The sequence below is a fragment of the Chinchilla lanigera genome, unplaced genomic scaffold (assembly GCF_000276665.1).
Source record: "Chinchilla lanigera isolate Chin_1 unplaced genomic scaffold, ChiLan1.0 scaffold00015, whole genome shotgun sequence".
NCBI classification, from domain to species: Eukaryota; Metazoa; Chordata; class Mammalia; order Rodentia; family Chinchillidae; genus Chinchilla; species Chinchilla lanigera.
Genome location: NW_004955416.1, coordinates 19,209,568 through 19,229,115, shown reverse-complemented (window position 1 = coordinate 19,229,115; position 19,548 = coordinate 19,209,568). Strand labels below are relative to the sequence as shown.

General features: G+C 36.1%; 1 protein-coding gene across 5 annotated transcripts in view; it reads left to right on the top strand.

The window, feature by feature from the left end:
* Akap13 (A kinase (PRKA) anchor protein 13) overlaps positions 1–19,548 on the top strand; it is a 321,318-nt gene that overhangs the window by 98,408 nt on the left and 203,362 nt on the right. For all 5 annotated transcript variants that reach the window (XM_013512533.1, XM_005381591.1, XM_013512532.1 and 2 more), the window contains exon 3: positions 16,589–16,736. In XM_013512533.1, coding sequence (XP_013367987.1) covers positions 16,589–16,736 — 148 coding nt within the window. The remainder of the gene's footprint in view (positions 1–16,588; positions 16,737–19,548) is intronic.

Sequence of the window (19,548 nt, the reverse complement as noted above, 5' to 3'; positions counted from 1 at the left end):
CTGCTGGTGATTTCTTTAGGTTGCAAAAACTTTTCAGTAGGTTGAGATCCCAGTTGTTGATTCTTTGAAGTATTTCCCATGCAGTTTGGTTTTTGTTCATGAACTCTCTGCCTATCCCTGTCTGCAAGATTTTTACCTACTTTCTTTTCCAATAGATTTAGTGTTTCTCTTTTAATATTGAGATCTGTGATCCAGTTTGACTTGAGTTTGGTGCATGGTGATAGACTTGGGTCTATTTTCAGTCTTTGGCAAATGTCGTATCACAGTGATATATGTGCACCTATGTTTATAGCAGCACAATTTGTAATTGCTAAATTGTGGAAGCAACCCAAGTGTCCATCCATTGAGGATTGGATAAAAAAATTGTGGTATTTTTATATAATGGAATATTACTCAGCTATAAAGAAAGATAAACTTGAGGCTTTTGTAGGTAAATGGTCACAACTAGAGACCATACTCACAAGTGAAATAAATCAGACCTGCATGTGCAAGCACCACATTGCCTCACTAGTGTAAAACCTGAAAGTCAATAAAAAAAAACTAGGAGGTATGGTAGACATCGTGAAAGGAAAGGAAAATGCTCAAGAGTAAAGGGCAACTGGGATGTAAGGGCAACTGGGATGTGAGAAAAGAGAAGGGAAAGAAGGAGAAATTTTGTGTGTATGTATATTCAGGATAGTTAACGTAGTTGAACTACTGTCTTCTCTTTCTTTGCTGAAAGAAACAGTTAATGATTCCTTGATTGATCAGTAATGCATGTCGCTTTGTTTTCTTGAGTAGTCACTCAAGTAATGTATATTACACATTACACCAATATGTAATACAACAAGCATTGTTAATTTCCTACCACTTTGTTTGTAACTCTGTTTTGTTTGTGTTGTTCTTTTGCTATTTTGTAAATGGTTGTCTGTTAATGTTTTCCTTTTATATTTAAAATAAAAAAAAACAAAGATAAATGAGTTATACATTGAGACAGAGTTTGTATACTCAAGAGTCAGAACTTTTAAGAACTCTCTTCTTTGAAAGAAATTCTTCTCATTAAGGGGAAGAAGCATTAAATGATTTACAAACTTCTAGTAATTTGATTCTTCTTTCATCCAAAATCTCAGAGTTCTGCCCAGTTTGGTGGGGGGGGAAAAAAAAAAAGTCTCTAAAACTATTCCATAAAGTTCAGCAGGTTTATTGAGTGCCATCTGCTGGCTGTGACTTAATGAACCAAGTAAATTGTATAATACCTGGAAATCTTTTTTAGGAATTTGCCTGTATTTCAGTGTTGCAAAATTACGAAGCTAGAGGGCAGTATGAATTACAGTTAATATTGGTAGTGTTTAAAATAGTAATTATGTGTTAGCACTGAGGAGGAGAGGGATGCTCTTTGCTGGAATGTACACATGGGTGACTAAAAGCAAAGAAGGTGTGTTAAACAGATTTCATTGGCCAGTCTCTTTATCTGGCAAAAGATTAGCTCAGTTGAAATAAAAAATAACTTCAAATGTCAAATAGAATTGTTTGATGTTTTCCAACAGTGAAGTCAACCGAAGTCTCCATCTGGAATGCAGTCAGTAAATTTTTTCAGTTGATTTCTGTTTATATTGCTTTAGGAACATTGAAGTATCTTTTAAGGAAATCTGTATAGAAAGGGTTTTGGGGGGGTCAGTTTGGAGTGAGTTTTATCCCAAGGGGTGTGGAGTGTATTGGAGTATTTGTTACCAAAATATGTGTAAAGTACATAGGTTAAATACACAGGTGATGTTATTGTGTTCTCTTTTTGTCTGAAATCCTTTTAAGTCTTAGTTATATTTAAAGTGATTTTTAAAGTACTCCTGTGCGAAGTTTTTTGTTTGTGTTTTTTGTTTTTTGTTTATTCTTGTGCGAAGTTTTTTGTTTGAGCATTGGATTCCAGGCTTTAAAAAATTTCTTATCCAGTAATTTTAAGATGCATTGAAGAAAGAGAAACAGATTGTCTCCAGAGAGAGTACTTTTGAGAGATTCACTCATTCAACGTTTATTGAGCTCCTAAAACAACCAGACATACTTTTAGGCACTGACCTAGCATTGAATAAAGTAGATGTCCCTGCCCTCAAAAGTAGTTTGGAGGAGTTGGGAGAACTCAGACTAATACATAAATATATACTCTTAATATGTTACATATACATAGGATATCTGTATTAATATGTGCATGAATAAATTTATACATCACATGGTAGAAAGTGTAATGGGGGAAAAAGGAAGCCAAAAAAGATCAGAGTTAGGACAAAGGGAGGTCCTACTTTATTTAGCATAGTCAAGGAAGCACCCAGTGATAGACATTTGAAGAATAATGATGATTAGTGTTATTTTAAAGAGTGTTATACTTACATTATTTGATCTTCATCAGTCCATCCATAGCTCACCTTGGTCTATCTAGTATAAAAGCTAGAATCTTTGGCATTCCTTTCTGTTCTGGTACCTTATGTATTACTTCCTGTGATCAAGCCATGGCACCTTGTTCAGTCACTGTGCTGTTTGTTCACTTTGCATATCTTTTCACCTCCTTTGAGTACATTTAGCCTTTGTTTGCCTAATTGGTACCTACCTGCGGTTTTTTTTTTTTTCTTTTTTGAGACTCATCCTAAGTCAGACCTTGAATGCCTTTCCCTTAGGTGCTTTTATTCTTTTCCAGATGTTAGACTGTAGCACTTTTGAAATGCTTATGTTTGTAGCACTTAGGTCGCTATATCTATATGTTTGTGTGAGTTTCTTATGGCTGATTTTATTCTTTTCTCTCTCTTAGATCCCATAGCCCTTTTGTAGTGCTTCTGTTGATAGCACTTCTTAGGTCTGTCCATATGTTTGCATGAGTTTCTCCTACTAGGCCAGGCTTCTTGGTGTGGGGGTGGGGCTGGTGTATGAATCTCTGAAAAATAATTTTTTTTTTGTCTGTGCTGCTTTCTGGGAAGAGGCACCATAGTATCAAAGTAATATACTAGTATTGTTTGGTCTGGGGGCTGGAGCTCAGTAGTAGAGTACTTGCTCCCCTAGCTGGGTTGGATCTGTAGCGCTGTCCCCTCAAAGAAAAGTTTATTCCTAGTTCAGGGGTTTGTAAACTATACCCTGTGAACCACTGACCCACCCCACCTGTTTTTAGAAATAAAGTTTTGTTAGAACACAGGTATACCTTTTCATTATGTATTGACTGTGGCTGCTTTTGGGCTACAGAAAGCAGAACTGACTAATTGCAAAAGTGACCATATGAAGAGCTAGAGAGATTTTGTCTAGTCATTTCCAGTGACCAAGTGTTTACCCATCTGAGTCTTTACAGAAAAAGATTACTTATCCCTGTATTAGATTAAGAACATCCCTACATAGTAGAGACCCTGTTCTCATCTCTTTTGTATTCTGGGTGTGTGTAGAATTAGAATGTACAACTCGGTCAGTCTCCCATCCTTTGGATTACAAAGGAAATATGGTGCTGTATGACACACAAAGCTATTTACCCCTTTCTTGGATCCAGGAACCACAGTGAAGGCAGAACAAGGTGCCTAACTTCTAACTTTTGCTTTCCAGATGGAGGGTTTATGACATTCTTCTGGTGAATCACTTTGGGTTTCACCAAAGCCCACTGACAGGTGGTAGTCTTATGACTGAGAGTGCAAGATTCTGGGAACAGGTGCCATCAGCGTGCTTCCTTTAGAACTGAGATCCCCCATATCCCTGAAGTAGCAGCAAATGGGAGTAGGGTGTGGTGGTGGCAGTGTTCCCCTCCCCTCACTAGACTTCAAGTATCCCTTGATACAGATGGGAATCTGCTGTAGGGAATGTTTTAGTATACTTTTAAGACTTGCCCAGGAGGAAGAGGCACCAGTATAGGCATAGACCCCTGGGAACAGCTTATTTCTGAACTGTCTTGGAAACTCCTCCTTCGTTTGTCTGTAGCATTTTACTTTGTCCACTTGGTATCTTGCTATTTTTACAGATGGATTTCAGCAAGTTGTACTCAAGCATTTCAAGCAGAAATGAGCTGGGACGAGTAGAAAGTGAGCCTTTCTTTTCCTCAGGCACTTGATGTAGCTGTTTTAGGTGCATGGTGGGAGGAGGATTTCCTGAGCCCTCTGAGGCGGAGGAGGTGGCACTGTTGCCTCCTCTGTTCCGTCTGCCCTGGCTCATTGGGACCACTCTTCATGGCTTCCTGAGTGATCTTCCTCTTTCTGTGTAGTTTCTTTATATGGTAAGGAGGAACCCTAGTAATTCTTTAAAATGTGAATCATGTTACACCATTCTTTTTTTTTTGAACCCTCCAGTGACTTAGCATCAGGTTTCCACACTCTAATTTCACCTTCCATTAGTATTTATTCATTATCTCCTCCTGAGTGGCTGCCTTTGTTCTTTGAACAAGCTGAATATGACCTTCTGCCATGTTCTCTTGTCCTTGAATACTTTTTCTTCTCTAGACTATTCATTCAAGTTTCAGCTCAAATACAACTATGCAGAGGCGCTTTCCTTTACTATCCTATGGTGAAAACGCCCACTCACCCCTACTTCAAACAGAAGTTAGCCCACTCTGTTCACTGTGCTGTTTTTCCTATCAGCACTTCCCCTCCACGGTGACTTCTTATGAGTTGATTTGTTTTACCTGCTAATGTAGAAGCTCTTTGAGAGCAGGAACTCTTTGTCTTTCATATTTCTACCCTCCTTCCTAACAGTCCCTGACACGTTTGGAGATGAATAAATGAATGCGTCTATTTTGTTGACAAAATAGTATTTATTTATTAGTTGTTCAGCTCCTAAATAACTCATCCCAATCTTAACTCTGGAGCTTGCTTTTTTTTTTTTTTTTTTTAAATTTTCACTGCTTTCCTATTGTTTCTGAGTAGCTTATTGGATTTAAGAAACAGTGGATACTAAATAATATATAATGTTTGTGGCAGAGTATATCCTCTTAGTCTGTAATGGTGCGTTTTAGGAAATCTAAGCTACTCAGGACCGAAGAAGCTACTTTGAGAGATAATTAGAGAACCAGCAGGCCCAAGATGAATATAATTATTATGTCTCATAAACAGCCCAGCACACACACACACACCCCAAAAAAAAAAACAAAACAAAAAACAAAACCCAGCAGAATCACATTCCTCTGCTCAGTGGTTTGGGGTTTCCTTGCCATAAACCTTCCCTTTTCTAGCCTCATGACATTATCATCATCATCATCATCATCCAGTTACATTAGTGTTTATTTTAGAGAGGCTTGGAATGCAGCTTTGCCGTGACCGTGCTTTAGAAATTTGCTTTTCATTTTCATACAGCAGTCCAGTAAATTAGGCAGCACAGATCAAACTTAGGTGTCCTGTAGTTCATTTTGTGGTATTCTGCTTTGGAATTTCAGGGTAAGAAAAGACAAGGAGTAACATTTTGGGGTGCTCACAAAGATAGAAACACAAGAAGACTGGTGTTTCTTTGGAGTTTGCTGTGTTATATGGCATTTTATAAGCTCTACTAGAGACCATACTCATAAGTGAAATAAACCGGACCCACATGTGTAAACATCATATTGTTTCCTTGGTGTAGGAACCTGAAAGACTAGGTAAAACTGAAAATGTACCATAGATGATAGGAAAAGAAATGTACCATAGATGATAGGAAAGAAATTGCTCAAAGGGAGGAAGAACTGGGAGGAGGGAAAGAAGATAAAAGAAGGAAGGCAAAACGTAAATATATATGAATAGCTGTGATGACTGTATTGCTGTTGTCTGATGTTGTATTGAAATGAACAGTTAATGCTCACAATTTTTTATGTTCTGATCGACTGCATGCTTGTGTCTGGTGGTCTGAGCAACTGATTTGAAAGTAACAATATGCAGTGGAATTACAATGGTGAACTCCTACCATCTTGTCTAGTGAAACTGGGAATTATCTCTAAGGTTTCATTGAAGAATTATTTTCTTACTCTCTTCAATGGTTTGAACAATCTTTCATTCTTACATCTGATAATCTGAGCAATGTAGTTGAGGATAGCGATATGCAATGTAACAACCACTGTTGATTTGTATTAATTTGTCTTGAGACCCTGTATTACTTTGAATGTTCTTGCTTTGATTTATGTTTGTGATACTGGTATGCTGCTACTGTTCTATTTTTTGTTTGTTTGTGTCTCATGTACTACTCTTTCTAAAATAAAAAAATCAAAAAAAAAATAAAAACTCTCATCACTGATAGCTGTTTTCCAGTTGGATTCCTACATGTTACCTTTGCCTATTTATTGCAGATTGTCTTGATTACTTTTCTTTCCTTGCTGGGACAAAATACCTAACGCCCAAAATTAAGGAAGGAAAGGTTTATTTAGCTCACAGTTTATGGAGGTTTCAGTCCATACTTAGCTGGCTCCAAGGCAGAGTGGCACATGGCAGAGGGCAACAGTTCATTGAGGTTGAGGATAGCAAAAGCAACAAGAACAAAAGGTAGGAGGCTGCAAGCAGCCTCTTTCTCTCCCTTACATATGCAAACTGTCTGCCTCAGGGTGGGTGTAGCACACACCCATAATCCCAGCATTGGACTATGGATCAGTCAAATATCTAGAAGCCCACCCCATGACTGCATGAAGACACAAACCGTAACACAGATATTTGAGACTTCAAAATCAGGCAAGACAGTGTTTGTGTTCATTAGTAACCTGTGCTTGAGATCACTCTGTGGGAGTCCTCCCTTCCCTGATTTTGCTTGGCTGTTTTCTACAGTTCCTGGTCCTTACTTTTCCTGAAATGCATCTTATACAGTGGTACCTTGGTTCACAAATGCCTTTGTTTTCAAACAATTTTGTTTGCAGATAGAAACATTTGGGAAAATTTTGTTTGACAACTGCATCCAGTGATGAACACAACTGCAGCCATCTCTTTTGCATGTACATGAACATGGCGATTTCCCCCAGAATTGTGGAGCACATTCAGTTCATTAACTGAGGTACCACTGTACTACAGCGTGGTTTAGTGTGTCTTCTCTCTGAAGAGACCCTGAGCTCCAAAGGGGCAAGGCCTATCTATACTATTTGTCATAGTGCCTCATCTAAGCACTGTCTAGTGTTTCATGTAAAGGAAGGAAATGATAAACCAGATGTTGTATTCTTAGATTTATCATTTTAAGTTTCATTTTAAAAAATATTCTTGGTTTAGCCCAAGAAGCATTCATTGAGCACGTGCTGTGTTAGACTCTTCAGAGATATTGAGGGTACAAAGAAGGAGTAGGTACAATCTCTTTACTGACTGCACTGTAATGGCATCTTTCATGGTGTTTGTTCTGACTTAAAATTATCTGTCTTGAGCCCTGAGCAGCAAAACTTTCCAAGAGGGTGGACCTCCACTTGTAAACCCAGAGAAGCTGGCATATGTGCTAAAATAGTATTTATCACTTGCCATTTTGTCTGTATGCATGTCTGTCATTGTTCCTGGAGGGCAGCGGCCAGGTAGTATTTCCCTTGGTAAGTTTAGTGCTGTATTTGGTTGATAGTGGAGACTCAGTACAGTAAAGGGACCATGTGCTTATTTAGCCTGAAGGTATGAATGACCCCAAGGTTGCAATAATGCAGTTAGAACAAAAGGGAAGGAAATGAGCACATTAGTATTGAGCCATTAAATACCTCTCTACTAATTAGCTTTATCTACTGGATGGACTGGAATACAAATTGATACTAGCAATAAAAATATTGAAGGGATGAAGTAAAATCCTGTAAGGGAAATTTTAAGGAACAAAATGAAGCATTTTAGAGCTTAGCTACATATCAATATTAATGTTTTATGTAATGTTCCTATTTTTAAAATTACACTAATGGCTAGCATGCATCCACACACACTCTCTTTCTCTCATTTGAAAATAGTTTTTGGTTAATGTGGACTAGTTTTATTCCCAGTTGGTAAAGATCAATAATTATGTCCTGCCTAGATTACTTATATCACAATTCTTGTTACCAAGGATTTAACAACACAGTGATTAAAATAAAGTGGAATCTAAAATATTTTAGGTGGTAGGGAATTGGCAGTATCATGAATCTGATATATCTGTTTGGGTTTAGCAAATGAGCTTTTAAAGATTCAGACTTGGAAATAACATATTTTAAGTTTTTGGCTGCAGAGAGCTCAGTTGTGGCTCTGCACATTAACAGAGAGAAGAAGTATGATAAATCTCATAATCTTCCTGGGTAGCTGTTGAGTTTGGGTTTCTCTTAGATCCATGGGACCTGTCTCTGGGTTTGAGGCACTAGAAGAGAATGTTATGTTATGAAAAGAGACATACAAGGTTAGAGAAAAATCAGACAGTCCCTGAGTTTGCTCCTTTTTTGTCTTTAGAGCTTTCTCTTCCATTTCCTATACTGAGAATTAAAAAAAAAATTCATCTCTTAATTCTGTGAGTCCTTTGTATCTTTTGTTCTGTTTGCTTTCTTATCTTCAATTTTTCTGGTTTTTCCTCTTTATGAATTGGCCTTTCCTTGCTTGGTTTTTGCTTCAGATCAGGTTTTTCTTCTTTGCCTCCTCAGCAGGGACATGGGCTCTAGTTCCTAGCTCTTACCATGGAAAACTCATATGTAGTGGAGGCTTTAGTTTTTAACCTAATATGGATTGAGTCTCAGATCTGCCTTGCCAGCCCAGACCTTTCCTGATCTTATAGCCTACCTTTTGGATGTATATTCTAATACCTACAGCTATCCATCCTGTTGGTACATGTGAAACTTAAGATTTAAGTCATCACCCTCTTCCTAACATATAAAAATCCTTACTTTTTCTTAACAAGATAACCTGTTTTTTTTCTGTTAATGTTGCCTCAAGTTTACTGTCTTCTGCCATTTCTCACATTCACTTATTGTATTTCATCAAATTATTTTTTAATAGAACAGCTTTCTCACCCATTGTCCTGGTATTATAAAAATTTAAGCTGGTATTTCCTCACATTGTGCTTCTACAATATTTTCTTGAAGTAGTTTCCTTTCCTCTGTTCTCTTTCTTTCTTAAGATACTGCTGTGGGAAAACTAGAATATTTGCTTTTAACATGTCACATACCTTGCCCCATTTTCCACATACCTGGACACCGTACGGTATTGTATCTGTTTTTCTTTTGCTAATGCAAGTTCAAGTATGAATCTTTGGCCTGCCATTTATGTTCCAGCTAATCTCTGACACCTTTCCTCAGTCAGTTGAGCAACTTGTTGATGCTGTGTAGGTGTTGACTGAAGCGCCTCTAAGTGCTTTTCCTCCTGTAAGCTTCAGAGTGTGGTGAGAAAGACCGTTGTAGTGAGCAGAAACATATCTCTTGGACTTCTGTCACACATTTTTGGGTACAAGCAACTATTGTTGCCTGGATTTAGGTTTACCCTGTAAATAAGCACATCTCCTACCTGTTCTTATTTTACTACCACCTCCAGATGGTTCTGTCTACCTTGTTGTCAGCATCCTTTTCCTTTGAATACTATATGCCTTTTGCTTTTCTCTACTCAGTGTTTAATATGTGTTTTTTTATTGATAACTACTTTTTACACGCTTCTTTTCGCTTCCACCTAACCCTGTGCTCTGGGTTTAAATTGAGGGTCAAGATAGTGGAAAGAATACAGAGTTCAGAATTCTACTTGGATTTGGACCTTATCTAGACCCTTTCCAGCTTTGTTGTTAGGCAATGTATTAAAATTTTTTTGCGCTGCACTTTGTCGTCTCTGAAGTGCGGATATAGATACTTTGCAGTATTTTCAAAGCACTTGGTTCAACCTCTGACCTTGAGCAGGCATTCAGAAAATGACAGTAGTAAGTCAGGATTGATTTACCTTCCTTTGTCCTTTCACCGTACTCTTGAACTATTTAATGTTTATGTAATAGTAGTTTAGTCATAAGAATGTCTCGTAGGTTGTGTTATTTTTTGTGCATCCTGAGGGAAGGGACACTGTGTCAGAGTAAGGACTCCAGTCTCACATTGCAGAGCCAAGTGTCAAGATCGCTGTGCACACACTGATGGAACTTCGCACACTGCAGTCCTTTTTTCTATAAAAAGCTGTTAGAGTTTTTCAAATTTTTCATTTAGTTTTATGTTTTTACAATTTTTTATTTAGGAATAATTTGAAAAGTAATTGAAAGTATTTTAAAATGTATGCAATTTTTATATAAGTAGTGTGAAAAAACTTGGTATAACACCAATTGCTAACATTTTACTCTATTTGCTTTTATCATTTGTACTCTATTATACCTGTACACACAATTTTTTCCCTTAACTGTGAGAAGTTTATATACATCCAGCTCTTCTTTATTCTTAAAATGATCTAGCATGTATTTCCTGCAAATAGGGACATTCTCTTAAAAACACGGTAAGGTTGGGCAGTGCTTTCACTTGGTGTTTTTAGCCATCTTTAATCTGGAACGCGTCACCAGCTATCTTTTATGGTTCTAGCTGTTTTGAGGAATACAGTGTTCCCTTTTTTTTTAATAGAGTAATTCTCATGGTCTGATGTTCTTTGTGATTAGATTAAGGTTTTGCTTTCCTCATCAAACTGCTACATGTGTAACATTCTGTACTTAAGGTATCACATCTGGAGGTACATGATGTTTATTTGTGTTTACTAAAATGATTGATTTCTTAGTCAAGTGTTGGCAGGTTTCTTCACTGAGTAAATACAACTTTTTTGCTACTAATAAGCAGTGTGTGGGAAGACAGTTCAAAACAGTATAAATATTCTCATACCTATTCAGAATTTCCCCCTAGAATGAATGACCATTCATAGACAATTTTTGCCTGAATCTTTGCCGTTATAGGTGCAAAAAGACAGATTTAACTCTCTAGCCATCCCTTCACTTATACCAGCGATCCTTCTCTATGAAAATGAGATGTTCTACTATTTGTGAAGTTATCCTTCCTATTTATCTGTATTATTTGTATGGACTTATGACTCTCTGTTTTTAAAAAAATTCATTATTAACTTATTACTGTTTTTTTTTCTTCTTTTTTTTTGGTCGTTTTGGAGACAGGGTCTCACTATGCAGTTCAGGCTGGCCTGGAGCTCACTTTGTAGCCCAGGCTGGTCTCGAACTTGCAGTGATTCTCCTGCCTCAGCCTCCCAAGTGCTGGGATTACAAGGCGTGTGCCACCACACCCTGCTGTTTATTACTGTTCTTAATTGTTTGGTCTTCAAGTAAGTCCCACATTTGTCCAGACTAGAGAAAGCCACTTAAGTATAGCTTTTATATCCTTAAGAATGTGTCCCATCTTTTTTTTTTTTCCTTTAAACACTTCCTTATTGTCTATGAAAATGAGATATTTTAGGTCCAGCTGTTGCAAACCCTGACTCTGGCCTGGAATTAGCCGTCTCTGAGGTAGCTTGCTTTCGTTTAATGGAGAATGGCATTATTTGTGACTAAGGTCTGGGGACTCACTGTGCTGTTCTTTTGAGCATTTTGTGAAATTGAACACTAGCTACCATGAGTTTTGAAGGGATAAGTCTTTGCATTTTAGCCTATGGAGAAACTCTGTTTCTGTGACCTGTCCCCTTCTGTAATAATTGCCACCTCATGGAAAGGTTAGGTACTTTGGAGTAGTGCTCATTAATTAGTACTAGTTACTTCCTTAGTTTCATTTTCCCCGTATGTTACCAGTTTAAATCCTGTCATGTTGGTAAACTGGGATATTGATTTGTAAAGCTCCATAAGATGCCTTTAAATTTTTTGAATAGAAGATAGTTTTTGTTATAATTTTATAATTCTGGAACCTTTTCATAATTCTGGAGCCTTAAAAAATAGCCCCAGAAATTTAAATTAGTTTTGAATCTTTTAACGTTGAATATTTGTTTGTACTATGTTATTTGAGCAGATGTTTCATGGAAACCTTTTACTTAGAAATAATTTCAAGTTTATAGAAAAGTTGTAAAGAAATCCCCTATACTTTGAATTCAGATCTGCTGTTAACATTTTGTCATATTTGTGAAATCATTTTTACTATTGTTATCTGAAAGTTGTAGAGTTTGTGCTCTTGCCCCAGATGTTTGTACATTTCCTAAGAACAAGGATATTCTCTCATATAAAGGTGGCACAATTACCAAAACCAGGAATTTTAACATTGATTAATAATGTATGTAAGCTCCTTCATATTCTCATTGTCTCGATAATGTTTTTAATAGTTTTCTTTTCTAGTTTTGAATTCATTTAAGGATCATTTACTGTATTTATTTGGAATGCCTTTTTGGTCTTCTTTAATGTGCAACAGTGCCTCTGTCTTTAATTTTCATTAGTGACATTTTTGAAGAGTACTAGCTACCTTTTATATAGGAATGCCTCTTGGTTTGGGTTATCTGGTGATTTTCACTAGGTTAAGATTTTGGAACTTTTGTTAAAAATAAAACATAAGTGATGATGTGTCTTCACTGCATGCTGGCAGGAGAAATGTGATGTTAATTTGTCTAATTTTTGGTGATTACACTGATCACTTTATCCAGGTGGTATCCATCACAGTTTTGTTTGCCCCTTTGGTAAAGTGTTTATAAACAAGCAAACTATTTTTAAAATGTTTATCTTCTTTTAAAGATAATTCCTTATTTTTAAAAATTGGAAAATAAAGAAAAGAAAAAAGCACATTGCAGCTATCTTTTACCTCCTGCCATCTAGGAATAGCCATGTTTTTTTAGTGTTTCTTTTTCAAAAAAAAAGTATATAGGACACCTGCTGCTTATTATATTTTACACAAAGAGGGCATCCCAGTGAATAAAATGTGCTTTCATGGAGTTTACATTGCGTTACAGAAAACTAATTAAGTATCCTTTAACAAATGCTTGGAATCAGAAGTTTTTCAGAATTTAAGTTTTTTAAATTTTGGCATATTTGCATAGACTTCAGTGGTTAAGCATCCCTAACCCAGAGACTCCAGCGTTTGAAACTTTTTGAGCACTATCATGATGCTCAAAAGGTTTCAGATTTTGGAGCATGTTGAATTTTTGGATTAGGAACGCTCAATCTATAAATAGCTATCTTTTATTGAAAACTGTTGTGTGCCATACACTGCCCTAGGTGCTTTTCTTTTATCAATCAATTAATTCTTGCAGTAACCTTATGAGGTAAATACAGTATGATTGCAATCTTCCCTTATGGCACAGAGAACTTAAATAACATACTTTATACTGAACAGATAGAAAATAATGTATCACCTGGTTTCAAATCAAGGCAGTCTTATGTGAGAGACTATAGTCTTAACCAACATTATGTGCTCAAAAGTTACCGGCCAAGTTTTAAAAAGTTAGAAAACAGTATGACTTAAATGTGCTAATAGTGAGCTGCTGTGAGCAGAACTACAGCAATACTGTTACCTGAGATGCTTCATGTTTGGTGAGGGTTTTCTCTTATAGCAAGAACTCCATCTTTGAATAAGTGGTGACTTCTTTGGGCCTCCCATAGCATACATTTGCCTTCCCGTGATCCTCAGCCACCCTTCTGGGATTATAGGCATGCACTGTCATGCCCAGCCCATCGCCCTTTTATAACGATCTGTTTTCATAGGCAAGTAAGTGATCGATCCGATGATATTTTGGAATCACAGTGTATTTATATTTTGGAGATTAGTTGCTACAAAATAACGCATAATATAAAATTGTCATTTTCATTAGTTTTTGCATCATCTACCAGCAAAACTCACTATCGGACCCTGCAAAAATTCAGATTCAAGGAGACATTTCTCATTAGTGAAGAAACTTGGAAAATACTTTGTAAGAATAGTACTGTTTGCTGAAATTAGAGAAGTAGAGACATACATGTCTTCTCTTCCTGGGGTTGCCTCAAATTAAAATTATAATAAAGAATGTTTTAAAAACTTCCCTTGTTAATAAGTTCATCTGTTGTTGTTGGTAATATGACAGACTTGTTAACTGTGACCAAATTGATTTTTATGTATTTTGTGGGCTGGTCCTTTCCTTGAAAAGTAGAATTATTTACCAAGGTGTCCTTTGAGGTGGGTACGATTAAAGCAGCCACTTTAATAAAAAGTTCTTAGGTCTGTTTTTAGTTTTATCCATTCCACTTGCTTAATCTTTCAAGGCCATCTTAGGTAATACCAGGTGCCCGGTACTACTTCAGTAAAATAGGAATCACGTGGCTGAAACGCAGTTATTTGTTCTCAGTGACTGTATCAGAGTGCAGACAGTGCTCCTTCAAGGAAACCAGGTGCTTTAATTCCAAGTGCCTTTGGAATTTAAAGTTCAAGGGACCTTGAAGAGAATGAAGCATCCTTGTTCCCTTCTGTTTAATATTGTGGACATGAAATTGTGTGACTTAACATTAAAAAAAAAAAAAAGCTATTAATGGTACGAAAACAATTTAAACCTTTGCCCTGGAAGTGGAAAAGTGCTTGATATGAGAAGCTTTGAAAAAAGGTTTTCAACTGCCTGTGTTAGCCGTGTCCTCTGTCCTTAGTAAAAGGAAAGCTCCAGACCTCACTAATGTCACAGAGAGCCCCCAAGCAAAATGTTGGGTCTCTTGTGGAAAGAAAATCTTGATCTTACAAAAGAAAAGGTATTCTCACAATTCCGTGTTAGAAATCCAAATGAAAAATTGTGGTTAAAAATTAAGTGGAAATGAAAGGTCTTGACTGCGTTCCAATAAAGCTTTTATTTATGGACCTTGAAATGTGAATTTTATGTAATTTTCCCATTAAAGATCTGTTTTTAAAAAATCATTTCGATATGAAAAAACTTTTCTCAGCTTGTGAGTCCACAGAACAACCAGGAGACTGGACATAGTCCTAAGGGTCACAGTTTCCATGTTGTTCAGAAAAGGATGAAATTTTTGAGCTTTCAGTTGCACTTTATTCAGAATATAAGGCTTCTGCAGTACCCTGAGAAATAGACTCTTATATGTGCTGCAGCCATTTTAACGGGTTACATTATGCTAAAAGATACTATACATTTTATCAGCTTAAGGTTTTCAAAACTGTTTCCAAGAGAGGGATCTGTACACAAGACAGAAGTATAATTCTGAGTAGTGACTGAATTTTGTCTTAATTCTGTTTTATTGACGTGGTATTCCTTGTGTTAGGGTGCTTTGGAACACCCTAGTACAGTAGTCATGTTAATAACTAGCTTCAAGGCAATTAAATTATAGCTTATTTGGGATTAGTTCTGACTTCTCACATATTGCAGATTTGAGCATCTGCCATATGTAGGGGTTCTGCACAAGACACTGGAGTAAAATAAGAGACACTCAGGGCTCTAGTTAATACTTTGAACTCTGTTTCCAGAATTGATCTAGTGAAGCATCTGTTAATAGACTTGATCCTTGCTTTTCAGTGTTTAGTAAAAAACGGCTTTTTGCTTCATTGTGCTTCTGAGTTTAAGATGTGGCCACAGGGTGGCATAGTTTTCTCACAGACTTTATTGTTGCTAAACTAGATAGGAAAAAAAAGTTACAAGTAATAAAAATTCTTTCCTCTAATTTTTGATGTTGAAATGGCCAGGTTTTTTTCCCCATAGATCATCATTAAAGTTTAATAATATTAAATCTCAGTGCCTTAAACATTTATGCTTTAAATCTTTGTCAGTTTATGGATATAACACAAATTATATAATGTTTACAAGTAGAAAAACGGTAATTTGAACTACTTCTTAGAATATATGTAACATTGCCCTCAATAAAAAAAGGATAAAGTCTGCCAGAAGAATATTTGTAGCAAAAGGACAAAAATATCTTTTAAATACTTACAGAGGCATGGGCAGTATTACTGGTATATTTTTATTTGATTACGGAGCCTTAGTGGAGGAGTGGATAAAAGAAAAGCAAGGATGTCAGATGGTTAGAGGACACAAATGTTTAAAAAGTGACCCCCCTCATCCTAATAGATTCAGATGAGCACTGAGTTTGTTCAAGAAATTTCATGTATTACTTGTAAGAAGGGAAGAGTTGTCTCTAAGTGTATAGTCCAGGAAAGTGAAGTTAACCGGATCAAAGGGAAGTCTCTTAGGTGGGACTTAAGTGCGCATTATTTAGAGCCCATGCTATGTCCTTTCGTGCTTCCCGTACAGGTCACTTGAGGGCCTCCATCTTTTTTGGAGGGTGGATCAATTGTAGCGATTCATAGAATGTGGAATTTAGAGAATTTTTGCCACAACTGGAATACTAGTTAAAAGTATTCTGACTGTGAGGGTCTAATTATGTAGTGTACTCCCTCCATCCTCTCTGCCTTTGAAACCCCATCACCACCACACTAGTTTGTTAAGTAAATACACTGTTAGTTTACTTGTTTTATCTAATCACCTTCACTAAAATGTGAGCTGAGCTGGGCATGGTGGCATAGGCTGGTAATCCCAGCACTCACGAAGGAGGATCACTGAATTTGAGGCTAGCCTGGGCTAAGTTAAGTAGTAAGTCCAAGGCCAGCGTGAACTACACAGGAAGACCCTGTCTCCAGAAAAAAAAGCTGAAAGGGAACAAGAGATCTTAGCATCTAAAATGTTGGCTAGCACATTAAGTACTCAGTCAGTGTTTATATAAACATACTAGAACAGGTGCACGGTTTGTTTAGATGGTGTTTGTTTTTTCCTTAAATATGATATTTTCTAGATAGTTTTCTAAGAGGAACCTTACTGATGCAAACTTGCTGTATCTTTTCCTTTCCTAGGGTGATTGTGTTCTTACTGTACTGCTTGCTGAAGAGGACAGAGTTGAAGATGATGTAGTTTTTTACTTGGTGTTTTCCGGTTCCACCCTTCATCACTGTGCAAGTACTCGCAAAGTCAGTTCTGACACATTAGAAACTATTGCTCCTGGTAAGTACTTGAACAGGACATTTTCTATCCTTTACTACTTGTGAACACTTTCATTTTATAAGTATAGTACCAGAGTGAAGCAGGATAACTATTGTCAGATCTTTAAATGTGTATTATATCTTGGTTCTTCCACAAAAACTTGAACCTAATTAGAAATAAGTGAAATCGAGTGATGTTATAAATTAAAAGGTAAAAATCAGAATCAGCAAAAGTACATGTAGTAACTTCTAGAAGTTGACATTTGGGGAAAACTAAAATGTATGTGCAGATATATGAGTTCTTACATGATTGTGCCGATGAGGTTGCCTGTTTTCATTCTGAATTTCATGGTGGCAAAACCAGAAGTTAAAATCGTGTTCATGATAAAGTCCCCATACCTTGGGTAGAGAAATCTATAGAATCTTTCAGAAACCCAAATTAGCCCCAGATTTTACATTAGTTCATTGTGGAATGAAAGCTTATTCACTAGTGCTTTTATATTCTTGAATTAAAAACTAAATACTTACCGAAAATTCTCAGAGTCAGCAGTACATTGCTACTTCTAACAGACATGGATGATAACAGATAACCCTGTCTCTTTGCCTGTCGTAGCATTTGAAAGTATATTGGTTTGTGTTTGGAGAAGAGCTTCTTTGCTCATTTGACCTTGCTTTACAATTAGCTATTGACCAGTTTTCATCAGAATTTAGAAGAGTACTTATGTAGAGAAATTCATAGAAATGTTGACAGTTTAATTATTTCCCTTTAGAGAATAAAATGGATATAATCGAGCCATCAACATTTTTTAGGGGTTCTACTTTGTTGGTTTGGTTTAGTTTAGGTAATAAAAAATTATTAATTTGTGAAGTTTTGAACATGTATTTGGCCTTGCTGGTGTTTGATTAGCTTGCTAATTTTTCACTCCTGTGCTCTTTCATGTAAACAAACTTTATATTTTATACCTACCAAATTCTGAAAACTATTTATGACCGTTGAAAGTTGTATTTGTTCTCCTTGGAAAAAATGATTTTGAAGAATACAAGATTTAGTGTCTATCATCATGCACTAAACTAAAGTCAAAATGGATCAAAGATCTAAAACACTAATACAGAAGCACTAAATCTGGAAGAGAAAGTAGGTAAAAATCTTGAAGACATGGAGGTAGGGAGAGAGTTCATGAAAATTAAACTGCATGAAAAATACTTCAAACTGCATGAGAAATACTTCAAAGTATTTGAGATATAAGAAATACTTCAAAAATCAAACTGCATGAGAAATACTTCAAACTGCATGAGAAATACTTTGAAGTATTTGAAATACAAGAAATACTTAAAATCAAACTGTATGAGAAATACTTCAAAGAATCAACAACTGGGATCTCATCTTACTGAAAAATTTTTGCACATCCAAAGAAACCACTAACAAACTAAAAAGAAAACCCACGAATTGGTACAAAATTTTAGCCAACTGGCTCTCAACTGGCTCTCTTCTATGTAGAATATGTAAAGAATTAAAAAAAATCAGGCCCCCAAAATTCAAAGACCCAATTAAAAAGTGGCATTTGAGATGAATGCATACTTCTCAGATGGAGAAATACTAATGGTGAATAAATATATGAAAAAACGTTGAGCATCGTTGGTCTTCGAGAAATGCAGATTAAAACAACACAGATTCCATCTCACCCCAGAAAGAATGACTATTATTAAGAAATCAACCAAAAACAAATGCTGGAGAGGCTGTGAGGAAAAAGGAAACCTTCTCCTCTACTGGTGGGAATGTAGACTGGTGAAACCATCATGGAAATCAGTTTGGCGATTCCTCACAAAACTAGGATTAGAGGTGCCACTTAACCCAGCTATTCCCCTTCTGAGTATTTTCCCAGATGAATTAAAAACATACCACAGCAATATATGTGCACCTATGATTATAGCAGCACAATTTGTCATAGCTGAATCTTGGAAACAACCCAAATGCCCATAAACTGAGGAATGGATAAAAAAGATGGGGTATTTTTATACAATGGAGTGTTACTCAGCTATAAAAAAGATAAACTCAAGGCTTTTATAGGTAAATGGATGAAACTAGAGACCATACTCATAAGTGAAATAAATCAGACCCACAGGTATAAATATCATATAGTCTTCATAGTGTAAGAACCTGAAAGAGTAAATAAAACCCAAAGTGTACAATAGATATTATAAAGGGAAAGAAATTGCTCAAAGGAAGGAACAACTGGGATGAGGGAAAGAGAAAGAAAGAAGGAAGGGAAAATATATGTATGTATGTGTGTATGTAAATGGCTGGGATAGCTATACTGCTGATGTCTAATGGTTTATTGAAAGGAACAGTTAATGCTGAATTTTTAAAATTTTGTCAACTGATTTTGCATGCTCATATCTGGTAATCTGAACAACTAATTTGAAGGCAACTGTATGCAATGTAATAACCATTGGCGAATTCTACCATTTTGTCTAGTGAAACTATCGTTTCTAATGCTTTTTTTGTTTTTATTTTTTATTCTCTTTATGGTTTGATTAATCTTGCATTCTTATGTCTGCTAATCTGAGCAACTTTGTTGAAGATAACAACATATAACAACCACTGTTAATTCCCATAATTTTGTTCTGAAACCCGGTATCACTTTATTTTATTTTATTTTATTTTATTTTTTACTTTTTAATTTTTTTTTATTTTAAAGAATAAAAGAAGGATAACATAATAATAGGGGGGGACTTAGCAAATTACAGACAAAATGGTAGGAAATTATCAATGGTTATCATTTTACATATTATTATCTACAAAATAGTTTCTCAGGAAAACAAATAGACAAATA